The sequence below is a fragment of the Salvelinus fontinalis genome, chromosome 9 (genome assembly GCF_029448725.1).
Source record: "Salvelinus fontinalis isolate EN_2023a chromosome 9, ASM2944872v1, whole genome shotgun sequence".
Classification (NCBI taxonomy): domain Eukaryota; kingdom Metazoa; phylum Chordata; class Actinopteri; order Salmoniformes; family Salmonidae; genus Salvelinus; species Salvelinus fontinalis.
In genome coordinates, this window is record NC_074673.1 from 8,548,856 (window position 1) to 8,569,990 (window position 21,135).

At 42.8% G+C, this 21,135-nt stretch overlaps 1 protein-coding gene across 12 annotated transcripts in view; it reads right to left on the reverse strand.

Annotated features, from left to right (window-relative positions):
- The window catches only part of LOC129862002 (CUGBP Elav-like family member 2), a 58,717-nt gene that overhangs the window by 12,411 nt on the left and 25,171 nt on the right, over positions 1-21,135 (reverse strand). For 11 of the 12 annotated variants that reach the window (XR_008760701.1, XR_008760700.1, XR_008760697.1 and 8 more), the window contains exons 2-5: positions 17,218-17,408; positions 6,011-6,093; positions 943-991; positions 333-467 (exon numbers count right to left, since the gene is read on the reverse strand). Coding sequence is in view for 1 of the 12 variants with exons in the window: in XM_055933272.1 (XP_055789247.1) it covers positions 333-467; positions 943-991; positions 6,011-6,093; positions 17,218-17,408 (458 nt within the window). In the remaining 11 variants the exon portion in view is untranslated. Of the gene's footprint in view, positions 1-332; positions 468-942; positions 992-6,010; positions 6,094-17,217; positions 17,409-19,039; positions 19,566-21,135 lie in introns of those variants that run through there. The other variant, XR_008760705.1, reaches the window with a different exon arrangement.

The window sequence follows — 21,135 nt, forward strand, 5'->3', positions numbered from 1 at the left end:
CAGCTAGGGGTTGCCATGGCGACGGCCGGGACCATTGTTACAGGCAGTGGTGAGAGCGGTGGTGCGGCCCCCTCACTCTGCTCTGCGGGGGGGTACTTAAAGAGGAAGCCACTACCATTATACCTACCCAATCAGATTTGTATCCAAAGCGACTTGCAGTACATTTGACTTGCATATATTTTGACTACGTGCATTATGATTTCTTTGCGGGAATTGAACCCAAGACCTCTGGTGTTAATATCCCCACACTCTTACCAACTCATTCACTGAACCCAGGACCACTTGGTATAAAAGGAAGCGTGGAGTGTGACACTACGTTACCCACAACCCACCTCTGCTCAGACCGTCGGGTCCACGGAGAATTCGGCATTCCTCTATCTGGCCGAAAGCAGAGAACATCAGCCGAACCTCGTTCTCGCCGTATTTCTTCGTCACCATTCCGATGAAGAGTTTTCTGTCTTCCACCGCTGAAATTAAGATATTATATCAACGATTGTTTTATAATAATTGAACTATACTGAAAATGCACTCTGTTCATCTCTGCACAAACACTGAACATAGACACCGGTCATTTACATTTACATTTACATTTAAGTCATTTAGCAGACGCTCTTATCCAGAGCGACTTACAAATTGGTCATTGTACAACATATACTTTTTAAAAAATACAAATAAAAGATGTAAGTCACCCCCCCTTTTTTCAGGTCACCCCCCCTATGTAATTTCCCCTCTGGGATTTCATGGTAGACATTAGCTGCGTTCTGTTCTCAGGTTGCCCCCCCAAATAGAAACCCATTACCTATTTATTCCCTATGGGCCCTGATCATAAGTAGTGCAGTACATAAAGAATAGGGTTCTATTTGAGACACAGCCCCCCACACTCTATTTAACCGGTCAGAAGCCATGTTTTGCTTACAAACTTCCACCGGTGATGTCACTCACCGTTTGTTTTCTCGCTGTCGGCGGGTTTCATCTGGATGGGATGATGCATCTGGGAGGAGAACACGGAAAGAAACATGTTTATCATGCCATCATCACACCTGTCACCACAATCACACGCGCCAACAACCGTTAGTTCCCACGACGAACAGACCAGGTGCTGCTTGGCTGATGATTTCTCCTTGGCTCTCAATTGTTTAAAAACCTGTCCTCTCCCAGCCTCCCTCTCCACCGGAAATGATCTGAAGAGAACTGATCAGGTCAGGTGAAAGCCAGCCTAACGATGAGCTTGATTCCGTCATATTGTTTTCACAGGATTGTCAAGTCTTTCCCAAACAGTACAGATGAAGGGAAGGTGACAGAGGGAGAATTTAGAAAAGGCCCATGTTGCCCTCTTGCCGGTGTATTCCCCCTCATCCTTTTCTTCCACCATGTCTCCATTGTTCGCTCTCCTCTCAAACCCAATCATCTCCAACACTCCAGTCAGCTATGGAAGTGGATATGTCCACTGGCTAGAGGTGGGGCTCAAATCCTCAGATCCAATTTCTTTCATCGGCTGGGTCAGAGCGACACACTATTCCCTATAAAGTGCGCTACTTTTTGACCGGGGCCATCTAGGGAATATGGTTTAAATTTGGGATGCAGACCAAGTCAGGGGGATTTCAGTTATTGATTACTTCCCGTCAACATTCGTTCAGGATTCATTTCACAAGTGTTGGTCTCCTCTGGTCTGCTTCTAAAAATGTTTACTGGCATTTAAAGTGAATGGAATGCTAACTAAACACCATCCATTTCCACAAGCATTGCTAACACTCTCCAAAAAATGAGCACCATAGCTCAAGCTTCCAACAAGAAGCTGGCAGAAAATCCAATCAAGTCTCCAAATTACATATTTCCACCTGCAACTTATTTCCCCTGGCAGTTCCATTAGATCCTCCAAATACACTGTGGGAGAAGTGGATCTGAAGAGTTAGCCTCTTGGATTAGCAATCTACACCTGCCATGTTGGCCCAGAGACAGCAGGAAAGGGAATTGAAGGAATATATAGCGTAGTGAGTACATTTTAACTAAGGGGAATAGAAATATGAGTGGGGTTGCAAGGTTTCAAGTTAAGTTTGTCATGGGAAATGGATTGGATATCTTACTCGAGCAAGCTTTCAATATCAAAGCAAAACACACAAGGGAGGCTAGGCTGGCTGTATGAAAATGTGTTATTTTTCTAGAGAAGGGAACCATGATAAATATGTCTAGGCTTTAAGTTTAAAAATGTGTTTGCTGTGTATTTATGACAATTTTACTTCCTCGCTTGAGCACTCGTGATAAAAACAAGAGGCAGTCATGCGGTTACGATTTTAAAAATGTTTTTAATTTACAAGAGGAAAGGGAACTAAGATAAATCGACAGATGGCCCTCTCAGTATGAGGACCGGCGTCACTCACCAAGGAGAGGAAGGCACAGAGAGTCCGTGCGACAGGCAGGCCTACCTGCATTCAAATACTATTTGAAATCTTTCAAATAACTGAGCATTTCCATTAGCCTGCCTGGTGTGCCAAATTGGGTTGCCAGGACAGGTTTTGCAGGTTGGTTCCATTGCAACAAGCTCAAGAACAGCTCAACTATTTGAAATCGTATTTGAACCCAGGTCTAGCGACCGACGGGGACGCAAGCTTTTCCACTGACGCGCCATGGGACTCCAGTCAATGCCAGGAGCAGCATGACTGGCTGAGGTAAGGAGCAGCTGTCCAAAATACACCATTTGAAAATGCTTTAACTGCCAGAGTTGAGCTGGGACGATAAACCAACAATTAAATAGACACCGACCAAACATCGTGGACATTTGGCTGATTTCGTTAATTACAATAAATAAACTATAGGTCTGTGTTATCACATCAGGGAGAGAGAGAGAGAGAGAGAGAGAGAGAGAGCTAGGTCAATCTGGACACGGCTGTGTGGTTATTTAGTGTTGTCACGATACCATTTCACAAATGATATGATACCAGGCCAAGTATCACCGATTAGTATTGCAATACCGAGGTGGAGAAAAAAGTGAGCGAGCATCATGTTGATCCCGTCCCCAGGACACATGTTCACGTTTTCTAAATGTCTCACCATCACTCACTCTCCCACAAACACACACGGCTCCCAACTCTTATAACGTTAGGCACCAAACAGAATTCAAAATATTAGATAGTTCAGGCTTCCATTAAGCCTATATGAAACCTACCTATTTTCAAGAACATAATGATTAGCAGTCTTACCCTTTCTTCATGGGCCAATCAAATTTGCCTAAACCACCCTTCAAGTTAGCAGGTTGTTAGCTAGCTAGATAACATTAATGAACGTTGTTTGTTATCAAACCAATAATTAGTGACCCGGGATTAGTTTAACAGCCCGTGACATGGTTTGTAAAATTATAAGATGTGCGCAAAACCCACTAGAAAGAAAACAAGACCTCATGTTTTATACCCGTTTAGGTTCGGACGGCAGGTTGCTAGATCGAATTCCCGAGCTGACAAGGTAAAAATCTGTTGTTCTGCCCCTGAACAAGGCAGTTAACCCACTGTTACTAGGCCGTCATTGAAAATAAGAATGTGTTCTTAACTGACTTGCCTCGTTAAATAAAGGTTAAATAAAAATACCGATTTCCGATTGTTATGAAAACTTGAAATCGGCCCTAATTAAATCGGCCATTCCGATTAATCGGTCGACCTCTAGTTGATACAATGTTTCAAGTTCCTTGCAGGCAGTTCATGCGTAGCCAATGGGATTTACAGGATATTTTTCCTTTATGATATTGTCTGTCTGCAGTGTTTTTATTTGTTGGTTTATGTAGGCTATTGTTTTACATATTTGCAATAAGTTACTTTTACATTTGTATAATTTTCATTTAGATAGTATTTCGATTAACCATGTGACATTGATTGAGACAACGACTATAAATGAATTTTAAACTGTTACACAAAAATGTGAATATTAAAAATCATAACTGGCATGCAGGTCAGTAGAAATGGTAAGATTACTTGGCGAAAATGGAGAAGGTTGCGGACCGCTGGTGCATTCTATTACCGACAACTTTAGGAGAGTAATGGCACAATTTACGAAAACCAGTAGCAGCGGGAAGAAGGTTGGGAACAGGTTTTTCCCCCTGCTGGTTAGGCTATTTATCTCTGGAAAATGGAGCAGATTCTATACATCGTTTGACATGTTTCTACGGACTGTAACGGAACTCGTTGACTTTGTCTGCTCCTAGAGATCGCGCGTCATGAATTTGGATTTGTGAACTCAAGGCGCCAACAACAAGGAGGTATTTTGGACAAGGAGGTATTTGGACTTTATCGAACTAAAACAAACATTTATTGTGGAACTGGGATTCCTGGGAGTGCATTCTGATGAAGATCAAAGGTAAGTGAATATTTATAATGCCATTTCTGACTTCTGTTAATTCCGCAACATGGCGGGTATATGTTTGGCTTGTTTTGGTCTCTGAGCAGCGTACTCAGATTATTGCATGGTTTGCTTTTTCCGTAAAGCTTTTTTGAAATCTGACAAAGCGGTTGCATTAAGGAGAAGTATATCTATAATTCTGTGCATAATACTTGTATCTTTTATCAAAGTTTATTATGAGTATTTCTGTAAATTGATGTGGCTCTGTGCAAATTCACAGTATGTTTTGGAGGCAAAGCCAAATGTAAACTGAGGTTTTTGGATATAAATATGAACTTGATTGAACAAAACATACATGTATTGTGTAACATGTTGTCCCGGGAGTGTCATCTGATGAATAATATCAAAGGTTAGTGATTCATTTTATCTCTATTTCTGCTTTTTGTGACTCCTCTCTTTGGTTGGAAAATGGCTGTATGCTTTCTGTGACTAGGTGCTGACCTAACATAATGATATGTTGTGCTTTCGCCGAAAAGCCTTTTTGAAATCGGACACTGTGGTTGGATTAACGGGAAGATGATCTTTAAAATGGTGTATAATACTTGTATGTTTGAGAAATTAGAATTATGAGATTTGTTTGAATTTGGCGCCCTGCAATTATTGGCTAGGGGTTCCGCTAGTTCCCAGACAGGTTAAGTTAAAATAAGTGGTCATTCACTATTGTTGTAATTGTCATTATTACAAATAAAACATTTATTTATTATTTAAAAATCGTCCAATCAATCGTATCGGCTTTTTTTGGTCCTCCAATAATCGGTATCGGTGTTGAAAAATCATAATCGGTCGACCTCTAGTAACAACTATTAACTTGGTCCAGCTATCAAAATTGCAACATAGGCTATTTGCAGATGGGATAAGAAATAATCAGGTAGACATATGACATTTCTACCGGATCAGAGCTAGAAAGATTTTTCCAATAGGCTACATTAAGGAACTATTATCATTCTCAATGGATGTGACAACAGACTTCGTTTACTTGATGTTGGAGGCGAAGAAAAAAAAATACTTTGGAGAACCTGTACAGTGATGGTGAGTTAAGACAAATCAGAAAAGCGTATCATAAACCTGAATGGGCACCTTTATAGGCCAACATTTGCGTGCAGGCCAGGTAGCCTAGGCCTACGTCACTGTGTGATCAGGCGCGTTTCCTTACTCAAGATTGACACGAGTGCTCCAAACAAAAGACAATTAATAAATTGACAACTCTTGGAATGGAGATTCTTATATTATATATATAATATATATATATAGTGGAAACTAGTGGAATGTGAAAAAAACATATATATATTCCCCCCCCCACACACAATTGTAGCCTGGGTTGTGCGCACTGCAAACAATGTGTCCACTCCTACAATGACAATGATAAAGACTACAATAATATAATCGAATTAACAGTAAAATATACTACTGGTGAGCCATCCCATGGCCTTCGCAATGGATTAGTTCACTGAGACAGGTCTGAATCAGACCGGTGTCTCAGGTGGCATAATTATTTTATTTTTGGCACTGCTCCAAAAAACAAACAAACAAAAAAAACATATTGGTCGACTAAGATCCTATCGACCAAACAGCCGACCAGTCGAGTAAATGTGGTTACCCCTAACACACACGCTTCCTGCTTACTCACCCCAGTTAAGGTCTTTATGTTGTGCAATGCATTCTGGGCCTCCAGGGCAGCTTTTCTGGTATAAAATGTTACAAAACAGCATCCTAGAAGGAGAGAAGGGGGGCGGGGAGGAGAGAAAAACAGAATTAAATGAGAGACCAGTAACGTAATTCGTACAGCAACGCTGTTCCAAGACAAGAAATGGAATGTAAATAGAACGCGGTGCGCACCATGTCCCACGTTTAGAACGCGGTGCGCACCATGTCCCACGTTTAGAACGCGGCGCGCACCATGTCCCACGTTTAGAACGCGGTGCGCACCATGTCCCACGTTTAGAACGCGGTGCGTACCATGTCCCACGTTTAGAACGCGGTGCGCACCATGTCCCACGTTTAGAACGCGGTGCGCACCATGTCCCACGTTTAGAACGCGGCGCGCACCATGTCCCACGTTTAGAACGCGGTGCGCACCATGTCCCACGTTTAGAACGCGGCGCGCACCATGTCCCACGTTTAGAACGCGGTGCGCACCATGTCCCACGTTTAGAACGCGGCGCGTACCATGTCCCACGTTTAGAACGCGGCGCGCACCATGTCCCACGTTTAGAACGCGGCGCGTACCATGTCCCACGTTTAGAACGCGGCGCGTACCATGTCCCACGTTTAGAACGCGGCGCGCACCATGTCCCACGTTTAGAACATGTGCCACGTTACTTTCACCACCACGGTTGAACATACAGTACATAACGCAGAGAGCATGCAAAAGGACAGGCAGTGGCTCCTAGCTGGCTAGATAAAGAGACAGGGCTGAGGGTGAAGGCTATAGTTGACACACATGACTGTCCTGCCACAGAAAGGGCAGAGAGCAGGAGACCAAGGGGCTAGCCGTCAGTCAGGATCACTGATCAGTGGTAGAGGGCCACTGTACCGTCCACCCACACTTTAACAGAACGGCACTCCATTGCATCAGTGTGAAGTGTTGCGAATACACATTTAAAAAGGCAATACAGTACACACAATGGTACAGAGAACGGGCGAGAGAGAGAACGAGAGAGTGGGGCGAGAGAGAGAACGAGAGAGTGGGGCGAGAGAGAGAACGAGAGCGAGGGGGGGCGAGAGAGAGAACGAGAGCGAGGGGGGGCGAGAGAGGGAACGAGAGCGAGGGGGGGCGAGAGAGGGAACGAGAGAGAGGGGGGCGAGAGAGGGAACGAGAGAGAGGGGGGCGAGAGAGGGAACGAGAGAGAGGGGGGCGAGAGAGGGAACGAGAGAGGGGGGGGCGAGAGAGAACGAGAAAGGGGGGGGGGGCGAGAGAGAACGAGAGGGAACGAGAGAGGGGGGATGGTGGGAGAAAATTAGAGACGAGAAGGAGAACATTCTCATCCTTCCGCCCCAGTAGACCGCCAGTGGCGTTCCATCCTGTCAGTTTCTCTGGGCTGGGAGCACACAGAGCTTGGTAGAGAGCAAGCGCACAAAAACACACAGAAGTGGAACACTGCAGCGTCTCTGACCTACATAATGTTGTTTTATGCTGCTACTGCAGCTCTCTTTCCCTCACAGGATGTGTGTGTGTGTGTGTGTGTGTGTGTGTGTGTGTGTGTGTGTGTGCGTGTGTGTGTGTGTGTGTGTGTATTATGCTGTTACTGTAGTGTGGAAGCTCCTCTCTCCTACCCGGGCCGCGCTGTGTAGAGAGAGAGAAAGATACTCTTTATATGCGTTGGAGCCATTCGATGTAAGATGCTCCCTCTCTCCAAAAGGCAGCTGAGTACTCACTCTGATGAGGCTAAATAAATAAAAACAGACCCATCTCTACCTTCTGATATCACACAAAGATACCCTGAAGTCAACATGACCTAAAATAAACACAGCACTTCAAACCTGACTGCTCAATATGGAACCAGAACCAGGATTATTCAAACAAAAGCCTGATGGAGGGCATGGGGGGGGGGGGGGGGGGGGGTTAAAATGCAGCATGGGCGTCACCAAAACCTCTTGATGAAACTCCCCAGTTCACCCAACAGGGGGTAGGACTACTGGGTCAAGGCCCCCAGGCTATGATGGTGAAAGAGATTGTGAAGAGGGGGAGAGAGCAAGAGGGAAGAGAGAGGGGCAGGAGACCATAAATAGCCATAATATGACATTTGAAATGGCTATTCCCTTTGGAAGTGTAATGTTACCTGTTCATTAAAAAAATATATATATATTTCACTTGCTTTGGCAATGTAAACATATGTTTCCCAATGCCAATAAAACCCTTTGAATTGACTAGAGAACAGAGAGAGCGAGGGGGGGCAGAGGAAGAGAACGAAAGTGTGAACCTCTATCCTCCTATTCAGAATAAACCTCAAAGTCAGCAGAGCCAAAGGGCTGCTGTGATCAACCCAGATTATCTATTAGAATAAATTACCATTAAATTAACATGTCAATGGGACATCACAGCTGACACTACTCTATGCCGAGGAGCGAGAGAGCTCCTCTGCTTTGAACTATTCATCCTCTCACACCAAGACACACAATGTGCTCTATATTCAGCAGTACCTAGCAGACACTGGTCTGACCATTAAGTACACAGATGCCCGGGTATCCATCCATTTAGCCCATCTAGACGTTTATACTGAAGCCTAATCATGATGTACATTTAATAACAGAATGGAGAGAGCAGTTCAATTTTAGGTGGCGCAAGCTTAGAACAGTGTAGAAGACTATATTATTTTAGCTCAGAGATGTGGGACACAAGATACCTGTGAAAATTCCAGACTGCAACTGAGATTAGGCCTATCCTTACACCACCCCCCCAGCTCTGAGGCACTGGCACTTCCAGATAGCCCACTCTTCAGACAAAATCCCATCAACAAAGCAGGTTCAACAAACCACATAAAAACCACTTGTTGGTAGATTATGGCTTTGAATCCCTCAGGATTGAGACATCTGGCCATAAAAAAAAATATTTTTCAGACCATAGATAGCAGATGAGCTGTCGTTGTTTTGTCACGTTCACCTGGAGGCTGAGTTACTTTCAGTGGCACATACTAGAATTGGGCGGTATGCAGATTAACATACCGTTTCTGTACTGTACCATTTTTTATTTATTTAACCTTTATTTAACTAGGTAAGTCAGTTACCTGCTTATGGCTGCAGGGGCAGTATTGAGTAGCTTGACAGAGGTGCCCAGAGTAAACGGCCTGCTCCTCAATCATAGTTGCTAATATATGCATATTATTTGTACTGGATAGAAAACTCTGAAGTTTCTAAAACTGTTTGAATTATGTCTGCGAGTATAACAGAACTCATATGGCAGGCAAAAACCTGAGAAGAAATCCAACCAGGACAAAATGATTTTGGTCGACTTCCAACTCATCGCCTATTGAAAACACAGTAGGATATGGATCTGTTTGCACTTCCTACGGCTTCCACTATATGTCAACAGTCTGTAGAACCTTGAATGAAGCTTCTACTGTGATGTGGAGCTGAATAAGAGGGGAATAAGTCAGTGGTCTGGCAGAGAGCCAGGTCCTGGTCACACGCATTCCACATGATATCGACTTGCGTTCCATTACTTCTATACACAAACGAATTCTCCGGTTGGAACGTTATTGAATATTTATGCTAAAAATCCTAAAGATTGATTCTATACTTAGTTTGACAAGTTTCTTCGACCTGTAATATAACTTTTTGAAGCTTTCGTCCGACGTTCGGCTGGACCTGCACGAGCATTTGGATTTGTGTACTAAACGCGCTAACAAAAGTAGCTACTTGGACATAAATGATGGACATTACCGAGTGGGAGTTCTGGGAGTGCATTCCGACGAAGATCAGCAAAGGTAAGCGAAAATTTATAATGCTTTTTATGAGTTTTGTTGACTGCACAATTTGGCGGGTAACTGTATGGCTTCCTTTTGTGGCTGAACACTTCACAGATTATTGAATATTGTGCTTTTGCCGTAAAGATTTTTGAAATCTGACACAGCGGTTGCATTAAGAACAAGTGTATCTTTAATTCTATGTAAAACATGTATCTTTCATCAAAGTTTATGATGAGTATTTATGTTATTTGACGTGGCTCTCTGCAATTCCTCTGGATATTTTGGAGGCATTTCTGAACATGGCGCCAATGTAAACTGAGGTTTTTGGATGTAAATATGAACTTTATCGAACAAAACATATGTATTGTGTAACATGACGTCCTATGAGTGTCATCTGATGAAGATCAAAGGTTACTGATTAATTTTATCTCTATTTCTGCTTTTTGTGACTCCTGTCTTTGGCTGGGAAAATAGCTGGGTTTTTCTGTGACTTGGTGGTGACCTAACATAATCGTTTGTGGTGCTTTCGCTGTAAAGCCTACTTGAAAATTGGTCACTTTGGTGGGATTAACAACAAGATCACCTTTAAAATGGTATAAGATAAACATAAGACTATGTTTGAGGAATTTAATTATGAGATTTGTTTGAATTTGGCGCCCTGCACTTTCACTGGCTGTTGTCATATCATCCCGTTAACGGGATTGCAGCCACAAGAACAAATTCTTATTTACAATGACGGCCTACTAGGGAACAGTGGGTTAACTGCCTTGCTCAGGGGGCAGAATGCCAGATTTTTACCTTGTCAGCTCGGGGTTTCAATCTAGCAACCTTTTGGTACCCCGTATTACCGAAAGTGCAAGGGGCACTATTTTTAAATTTTTTATTATAATGTAGGCCAAAGGGATCTTGATCCAGGAAAGGGTTGACTGTCTCTGCTGTAACCAAGATGATGATCTTGACATCTAGCCACTTAGAAAACTAAATGCATAGCTGGAGGCCTGAACTGGAGATAATAATAATAATCTCAGATTTCTAATAGTTACACTTAAAAGCTGCAATATGTAACGTTTTGGGTGACCTGACCAAATACACATAGAAATGTGTGTTAGAGCCATCATTCTCATTGAAAGCAAGTCTAAAAAGCAGAAGATCTGTTCTATTTTTATGCTTCCTGTTCTTAAGTTCCAGTTTTTGCAGTCTTTTACTTTCGGTTTTATACACAAGCTTCAAATACAATATTTTTGGTTATGTAAAAGCCCTTTCAAAGCAGTTTAGATGGTACAATGATAGTCTACACTACTTGCTTGGGTCACAAACTGAAATTAAAAGCTTACTATTCATTTTTGTAACCAGGAAATGGAAAAAAAATCACGATTTCTGCATAGTTTATCATCGCTGCGAAGGGAATGTATCAGGAGAAGAGGGGTGACTTGGAAGGGCTGCAAGCTATCCTTCTTTGCGATAGTCTGTGTGTGAGACACTATCCCATATAGAACTCACTGGCCAATATAGCTATGCCCTTATTTCTGGTCCTCTGAGTTTTTCTAAAGGAATTCTGGCGCCTTGCGATAGCCATCGAAGCTCGTTAGCTCGTAAAGCGTTAGCACAGTTAAGTAGGTGGGTGTGAAACGTACATCCAACTCATGAAGCCGCTTCCTTGTTGCGGAAAAATACCCCTTTTATCCGCCGGCTCCATGGTCCCATCGGACAGAAACGGTGAAATGACAATTCGGCTAACTAATAGCTACAGTACTTAGCCATTTTAGACTGTATAGCTACAACGCTATTTTGGTCACTGGACTGTACCAAGTGACAGAGCAGCGATACACATATTAATGAGGGATGTGGAGACTTGTCAATCCTAAAGAGAGAAGGAAAATATATTTTATTCACATAACCATTAATCTTATTCCAGGATAGATTACTTCCTAATTTAAAAGAGTATTTGTAAGTCGCTCTGGATAAGAGCGTCTGCTAAATGACTTAAATGTAAATGTATGACTAAAGACGTGATAGATTGACTGACCACACAACATAATTATTTATAGCAGTGGAGGCTGATATGGCTAAGAAAAGCCTCAGATGGAATAAGGATGTATTCAGCCTCCAAGACCAAACGGTTCATCTTACCCCTCGATGAAGATCAAGTGTTAGTTTTTTTTCTTCCCATTTTCAAACATTGGTTACACTGATACATTGAATAAATGGTGTGGGAGGCCCCTAAAGCTTATGTTAGAAGCAAAATAATAGCACACAAGTAGAAAGGAGAAAAAAAGGTAGAGAAAGAGTCGAACTCAAATTAAAGAGCTGAAAAAAAGGAGTAATCAAGGAAAAATACACAATATTGAAACAAGTCTGATCTGAAGTTTCAATTACATGAGATCTAACAAAAAAAGGTTAAATATGCAATGTTTCGGCCGAGGACAAACTTTTGAAAATGTTGAAAAAAGTAAATTGGCCAGACAAATGAAACAAAAAAATACCAGTTTTGTAATACCAGCTATCAAAAATGGAAGTGAGTACAAAAGAAATGAACAATGTGGTGTGACTTTTACTCAACGCTTTATAAGTCTGAATGTAAAACTTAGACCTAGCTAAATGTAAAGCCTCTCCCCCACCCCCCCAAAGATGGTGCTTCCGGGGGGTGTCGTTCCCAGATCAAATACAGGATTTGGATGCTCCTATACTAGAATCCGAGATAACAGCCATCACCTTAATGAAGTCTGGAAAGTCACCAGGATTAGACGGCTTCCCGGTGGAGTATTATAAAAGGAATATTGACGTATTTGCTCCTATATTAACAGGTGTATGCAGAAGCTCTGTAAGTGGAGCAGCTACCTGATACTTAATAAGGCACCCACTTAATTCTCAAGAAGGATAGAGCCAGGGAGTTTTCGCCCTATCAGTTTAATTGGGAGTTGATTGTAAGGTGCTCTCCAAAGTACTAGCCATGAGGCTGGAGAAGGTTTTACCTCATATTACTCACACAGATCAGGTGGGATTTGTAAAAAAAAGTAGTACCGCCACAGAATCTTAGACGTTTGCTTCACCTCATGTGGCTGAGTGAAAAAGAGGATACTCAGGCTGCAGCCTATTCCCTAGATGCGGAGAAGGTATTCAATAGGGTGGAGTGGGGCTTTTTCACATATACCCTTGAAAATAAGTTAGGCTTTGGCCCTAGATTTATCAAGTGCGTTAAGGTATTTATACTCCAATCCAAGAGCAGCAGTTCTCACAAAATGGTATTATCTTTTTTATTCTCTTTAAAAAATAAAAAAAATTGCAGAGGAGAACCCAGCAGGGTAGTCCTCTCACACCTCTCCTTTTTACTATATTTTTAGAGCCCTTGACAGCTGCAATCAGAACTGATTCAGGAATCAAAAAGAGTGATGGGAGGTGCCAGAGAGCATAAGCTGTTTTTAAATATGCTGAAGACATATTGTTACTCATTTAGGGAACCGGCCACATCAATCCCTTTGGTTTTGAACACAATTGACACGTTCTCAAATATCTGGTTATCAGATGGGGCAAAATAAAAACTGTTGAAATGGTTGTGGCGTCAGTTTAATTGTGTGTCCATGATGCTCCCTGTGACCATTTTTCCCTTACTATTTAAGCAGTACAATCAAATAATTATCTTTGGGATGGGGGGGGAAAAACCCGGAATAGATTTTAACATTTACATTTTAGTCATTTAGCAGACGCTCTTATCCAGAGCGACTTACAGTAGAGTGCATACATTTTATATTCTGAGACAAGGATATCCCTACCGGCCAAACCCTCCCTAACCCGGACGACGCTATGCCAATTGTGCATCGCCCCACGGACCTCCCGGTTGCGGCCGGCTGCGACAGAGCCTGGGCGCGAACCCAGAGACTCTGGTGGCGCAGCTAGAACTGCGATGCAGTGCCCTAGACCACTGCGCCACCCAGGAGACCGCGTGCGAACAAGTTACATGCTTCAAGGGATAAAGGAGGACTAGCATTACCCAATGTAGAATTATACAACATATCATTTCAAGTATTCAAATTGGCAAGACACTGTGGAAATTATGATTCCCATTTGGGATGGACTCAGATTGAGAAGTCTCACAGCCCCGTTTAAGCCTATTGAGGCCTAAACACAAAAAAAACATTTTCAGAGACAGCCAACTGAAGAGGCTAACCCAATCCTACAACATTCCCAAGGTATGGGTTAACATTCATAATTTCTTTTTAGTTAATTAAGCAAGTCAGTTAAGAACAAATTCTTATTTTCAATGACGGCCTACCAGGGAACAGTGGATTAACTGCCTTGATCAGGGGCAGAACAGATTTTTACCATGTCAGCTCAGGGATTCAATCCAGTAACCTTTAGGTTACTGGCCCAAAGCTCTAACAACTAGGCTACCTGCCGCCCCAGACGCTTGGAATTTCCCGGTATAAACAAAAATATTCTTCCATATGGCACAACCCATCGGTTTACATAGGAAAACATTAAATTTATCTGGGGGGGTATGGCTGAGATAATGCCTGCATGCACTAGGGCAAGTATTCCCCCCAGGGGTACGTACGCACAATGCCGGTGAGGGTATGCCAAATAAAAATGTGATTCACATTTTCAAACAGTACATTTATACTTCCCAACAGGGCTATATATTTGAAATAGCACTGTCAAATAATTAACATCCAATCACATGAACTATTACTCTTGCGGGTAACAATTTGAAAAATAAACCACAGGAGTTTGATAAAGACGACTTTCAAGTTGTGAGACATGTATAAAAGCAACAGATGCCATTAATAAGGGGCTACAAGCGTCTTATATGGCGAGCTACCGAGTGGCTAGGACAGGCAAGCCCCATACTATTGTGGAGAACTTAATTCTTCCTGCTGCCGCAGACATGGCTGGGACAATGCTGGGGAAAAGGCCCAAAAAACTATACAGACAATGCCTTCATCAAACACTGTTCCACGACGCATCAGTGACATGGCAGGAGACGTTTTGAAACAATTACTGCTTCACATACAAGCCAGTGTATTCTATGCGTTACAGCTGGATGAGTCAGATGTGGCGGGCCTGGCACAGCTCCTGGTATATGTCCATTATGTTTATGGGGGGGGGGGGGTCAATTAAGGAAGACATCCTCTTCTGCAAACCAGGACAACATGAGAGGATATTTTAAGTACTGGACAGCTTTGTGACATCAAATGGACTTGTGGTCAAGATGGGTTGGTATCTGTACTGAAGGCGCAAAAGCCATGACCCGGGAGACATAGTGGAGCGGTAATGCGTGTGCAAGCAGTTGCTCCCCACGCCACTTGGGTACACTGCAGCATCCACCGAGAGGCTCCTGCTACCAAGGGAATGCCTGACAGCTTGAAATATGTTTTGGACACTGCAGTGAAAATGGTAAACTTTTTTAAAAACTTTTAAAGCAAGGCCTCTGAACTCTCATGTATTTTCTGCATTATGCAATGATATGGGCAGCGACCACATAACGCTTTTACAACATACAGAAGTGCGCTGGTTATTAAGGGGCAAAGTATTGTCCTGTTTTTTGGACTTGAGACAAGCTTAAAGTTCTCTTTACTGACCATAATTTTCACTTGTCTGACAAGTGTCTCACATGACTGGCCTATCTGGGTGATGTTTTTTTCTCTCCAGAAAGATCTGAATTTAGGATTACAGGGACTCTCCACAATAGTATTCAATGTGCGGGACAATATTGAGGCTATGATTAAGAAGTCGGAGCTCTTTGTCTGCATTAACAAGGAAAACACACAGGTCTTTCCATCATTGTATGATTTGTGTGTGCAAATGAACTCAAGCTCACGGGCAACGTCAAATGTGATACACAGGTACTTTCCCGAAACAGACAACACAAACTGGGTTCGTTCTCCCTTTCATGTCCTGCCTCCAGTCCTCTTACTGATCTCTGAACAAGAGAGCCTCATGGAACTTGCAACAAGCGGTGCTATGAAAATTGAATTTAAATCAGAAGCCACTGCCAGATTTCTGAATAGGGCTGCGCTCAGAGTTTCTTGCCTTGTAAAATCACACTGTTAAGACACTGATGACCTTTGCAACCACGTATCTATGCGAGAGTGGATTCTCGGCCCTCACTAGCATGAAAACTAAATACAGGCACAGACTGTATGTGGAAAATTATTTAAGACTGAGACTCTTATACAACCCAACATTGCAGAGTTATAGTGCTTATGTCCTATCAGGTCCTGAAGGAATATCACAGTCCGCTTCAGTGTTTTATAAAGAGTCATGCACAACATGGGAACTGAGAATTGAAGTTTGATTTGGCAGATGGGTCTTAAAATTGTGACATTGAGGAATATGTATGGAAAAATATGTGTTTCCAATGTAGGGTGGTGTACCAGGGATACATTTATACATAAGATTGTTCAGATACTACTGGACCCCAGATAAAATGGCATTATTGCTAAATACTTCATGCTGGAAATGCAAGGGTGAAGTAAGTACCTTTTTGCATGCTATATGGGGATGTCCCATGGTGCTTGCTTTCTGGAAAGAGGTTCTTAAAAAGCTTGAAGAATGGGTGGCACAGCCTATCCCAAAGTCCCCACAGCTGTGCTTATTAGGGGATTAATCTATTATAACCACCACGTATTAGCAAAGTAGAGTTTGGTCTTGCCTCACCGGGTTCTTTCTGCGACTAGACTTGTACTAACTACATAACTGGAAGAGAGCAGATTGTCCGAAAACAGATCAGTTTAAACTAATGGCGGAGACAGCATCTTATGAATCAATGATAGCGAAATGTTGTCTGATATGGGAACACTTTCTGAATTATATATAAGGGACCGGACGTGCGGGTGAGAAGCTAGAGCTTAAGTTAGAACAGTTGCGTAATGGGTGTTTTATTTTTTATGTATTATTAGTTTGCGGTTTAATATTCCACTGATATATGGTTGAAAGGTGCTGTATTGTTAGGTGTTATGTAATGGTGTAATGTAATTTAGATGTTTAAAAAAAATAACTGCAGGCTTCCATGTCGCCGTCTTGTCTAATTGCGAGGCTAAACGAAACAGCTCAACTCAGGTACCCTTTTAGAAGGTGATAGTCTTAAATGGAAAATAAATCTCTCCCTCTCACCAGAGGAAAGACAATATGTTTTTCATAATGCACAGGTGTAAGGAGGGTTGGTATTTAGACCTTAATAATATATTAGAACCTAATGTTGTATTTTAAGTAATAGACAACTGTGTGCACAAACAGCTTGCAGCACCTGGCTCAGAGGTATTAGCCGTCAACACTGACAATGAATGGTGTTGGCACCTTGTCTTTCTGTCTGTGTTTCGGTCCTCTTTGGCCTCTAGGGCCTGGGCTATTGTAAAGGTATTTATGCTGGTATAGAAAGGGCTTCATTAGAGACATTTTAAATTGATTCGCTCTGTGCCCGTCTCCCCCTTACCTTTGCTCTGGGGGGGTGTGGCGGTGCGGTCTCGGAGGATGTTGATCTGGTGCACGGCGCCGTAGGGCTCAAACAGCTCCTTGAGCTCGGTTTCTGTCCAGGAGCGAGGTATCTGGCCAACGAACATCTTGATGGAGTCATGGTCAGGTGTTTCCAGGTTCTCAATGGAACCGTTCATCTTGTTGCCGTTGCTGTGGGGGAGAAGTGAGGGATTATTAGACTGTACCAGAACCTGAAACATATTTCTGGGTCCACCAGTCAGTGTGGCTAGTACAGTTGCCTGGCACTTAAGCAGTTAAGTTGTGCTGCAGTATTAGCAGAATAATTGCCCCCTAGCGATAGTTTGTCACATCTGTACCACGTTTATTTCTATTTTAACATACATTTTAGAGCACATAACTAACAAGTCTGGCTGACAAGGGGAGCAAAGAACAGACACTGATGAAAATAATCACACATCCTCTCCAAAAATCACTGGACAATCCCCCATCTTTAATCATTGAATGTATGCTAAACCTGACTGAAAAACGGGTCCCATTTTTTCAGTCGCTGGCTGAAAAATTAAGTAGCCTAACTATTGGCCCATCCCACCACTTGGAGTTGATTGGAAACTGGTGTATTAATTTGAGAGGCAGCGGCTAGTCACATGGATGAAGTGGGGAGTGTGTGTTTAATATTGAGCTAATAGTTTGTACTTTTAATCCTTGTTTTAACCTTTAGCATTCTAGTCCATTTTATTTACTTTTATCAGTCAATGAAATAGTACTTCAACTTGCGCTGTTTTATAAACAAACAATTCAGCGAGACGGTAACACAAGCCACACACCACCCACCCCTCCCTGCTCACTTCTCTCAGGGTGGGTCAGCGCCAACGCAAGGCAGCTCGACGGGCCCTGAGAGATGATCAGCATTCTCGGGGTGATTAAGTTAAGGCTAGACTTGGACTGATTAAGCTCAGTACTCTACACAGCACAGGAGCATACCTCACAGACCCCCACTAGAACTTAGAGACAGCGTCGGGAGCGTACCAGTATCACACAGTCCACTACAACCCAGCAGAAGCCTCTCTCAGCACATGCCTCCACTGAGCTAGGCTGGGAAGCTGAGGGGGCAGCATCTCACAATCTCTGACCATAGCCTTCCTGACTCAGCCAGGCTGGAAGAGGGCCAGGAGGCCATGACTCTGGTCCTACATTTAGCTGGGAGGGAGGGGAGTTTGTTGTGATTATGGCCCTACAACAGGGTTCCCCAACTGGCGGCCCGCGGCAAAAAAATAAAAATAAAATTAAAAATGTATATATATATATAAAAAATGGAAATCAACCCGAAGTGATTTTAATTAAAGAAATCTGTTCAAGTATTCTCACGAGACATGTGATCGTACACAAGACGTAAGCTAGATTTGAAATGACTGTTTTAGTCTTTTTGGGCTTCTTGCGGTCAATTTGCAGCCTACAAATTTGTTATTAAGCCCCCTCGCCGCCGACCATACATTTCAGAAAAACAATGAAAAATAAAAATGGTCGGCCCGTGGCTGAATCAAGTTGATCCCCGCCCTACAGTCTCCCAAGTACAGGTAATGCCAACGAGAAGTTATTATTCACTCACAGCAGAGCACACATGAGCTTGAGGAACACGTGTGTGTGTGTGTGTGTGTGTGTGTGTGTACACAGCCAGATGAGCAGAGGGACTCCTGGTGGATAGCAAGCTGGCGACACACACCGATTAATTCTAATGGGATAGTAAGCAGAGGGCCTGAGGAAAACTAACATGGTTAAGGTGAATAGGCTAAATTTAAATGATAGAGGGGAAGTATACAGACCTTTGGACACGAGCCATCCATCTCTTACACACAGAGCCCAAACGCTCGGCCGACACACCAAGGGACGACCTAAACGACATGCTTACTGACAAGTCCCTTAGCGATTATTCCTTTGGAAATCCAACTCTTAGAAAACACCCAAATCCAATACTTGTTAACTAATCACACTAATTTTAGGGTGGAAAAATAGAGGCACAAACCATCCTACTGGAGTCAACTCATCCAAGCAGCTATACACAGCTAAACACACACACACGACTGAAATTGGAAGCATAAGAAGACTCTTTACAGTCCACACAAAGCCATGGGGCGACTTCACTACCCCCGCCACCCATCCCGACAGCTAGCTACACTGAATCCTCTCAGCAGGAAGGCCCCAGCACAGTAGGGTCAGTCAGCACAAATTGAAAGATAGCAGGCCGAAACACAGGAAGGACTGAACTTGTCCAAAAAGAAGAAAAAATGTTTGTTATTTTCATTACATAATGTTTAACCCTCTAAAAACAGAGTTCAGTAAGCAGAGGATTGTTGCCTGTAAACCGTCACTCCTCAGGCATTGGTTTGGTTGGCGATGGAACAGGGAGTAACCTACCAGCATTCCATAGACATAGAATTCTTAGAATAGACAACCCCCATTCCAAGTCAACCTACTGTGATAGCAGGTTCCATTCTACAAATTATTTTTCTATGCCATCCCCAGCACAGCAGCAGGGGAAACAAGCGCATATTGTTCAGATGCTGGAGAGAACACTTCACAGATACCCTCTATGATAACAATGGGCCTTTAATGAGTCAGAAGGACGCTTTGTAATCCTCCCACATAACGCTACGTCTAACTAAACCAGCGGGCATTGTGTCGTGTGACACCATTATCTAGTAACCAGACAGCCTGACGCCATTTTGCTGAGTGACTTGCCTTCTGAACTCATACATGTACAGTGCATTAGAAAAGTACTCAGACCCTTCGACTTTTTCCACATTTTGTTAACGTTACTGCTTTATTCTAAAATGGATAAAACAATTCTCAGCAATCTACACACAATACCCCATAATGACAAAGCAAAAACAGGTTTAGACATTTTGGATAATGTATAAAAAATAATTAATGATATACATCTTATTTACATACAGTAACAGTGAAAAAGTTGACACCTACTGATTCCAGGGTTTCTTTATTTTTAAAATGTTCTACATTGAAGAATAGTGAAGACATCAAAACTATTAACACATATGGAATCATGTAGTAACCCGACCTCAACCTATTTTTTTATTTAACTAAGCAAGTCACCTGCCGCCCCAACTGAGATGGTTTGGAATGAGTTGGACCGCAGAGTGAAGGAAAAGCAGCCAACAAGTGCTCTGCATGTGGGAACTCTTTCAAGACGGTTGGAAAAGCATTCCAGGTGAAGCTGGTTGAGAGAATACCAAGCTGTCAAGGCAAAGGGTGAATACTTTGAAAAAACACATTTTAGTTTCTTCAAACACATTTTGGGTTACCACATGATCCCATATGTGTTATTTCATAGTTTGTCTATAATTATTCTATAGGTGGGGGAAAAAAGTAAAAATAAAGAAAAACATTTAATGAATAGGTGCATCCAAACTTTTGACTGGTACTGTATTTCAGACCCTCTGCTATAAGGCTCGAAATTGAGCTAAGGTGCATCCTGTTTCCATTGATCATCCTTGCAATGCTTTTACAACTTTTGCAACAATGCTTTTTCAATTGATTGGACATGATTCAGAAAGGCACACACACCTGTCTATATAAAAGTTCCCACAGTATACCGTGCATGTCAGAGCAAAAACCAAGACGAGGTTGAAGAAATTATCCGTAGTGCTCCGAAACAGGATCGTGTCAAGGCACAGGTCTGGGGAAGGTTACCAAAAAAAAAATGTCTGCAGTATTGAAGGTCCCGAAGAACACAGTGGCCTCCATCATTCTTAAATGGAAGTATGGAACCACCAAGACTGTTCCTAGAGCTGGCCGCCCGGCCAAACTGAGCAATCGGGGGAGAAGGGCCTTGGTCAGGGAGATGACCAAGAACCCGATGGTCACTGACAGAGCTCCTCTGTGGAGATGGTTGGCCTTCTGG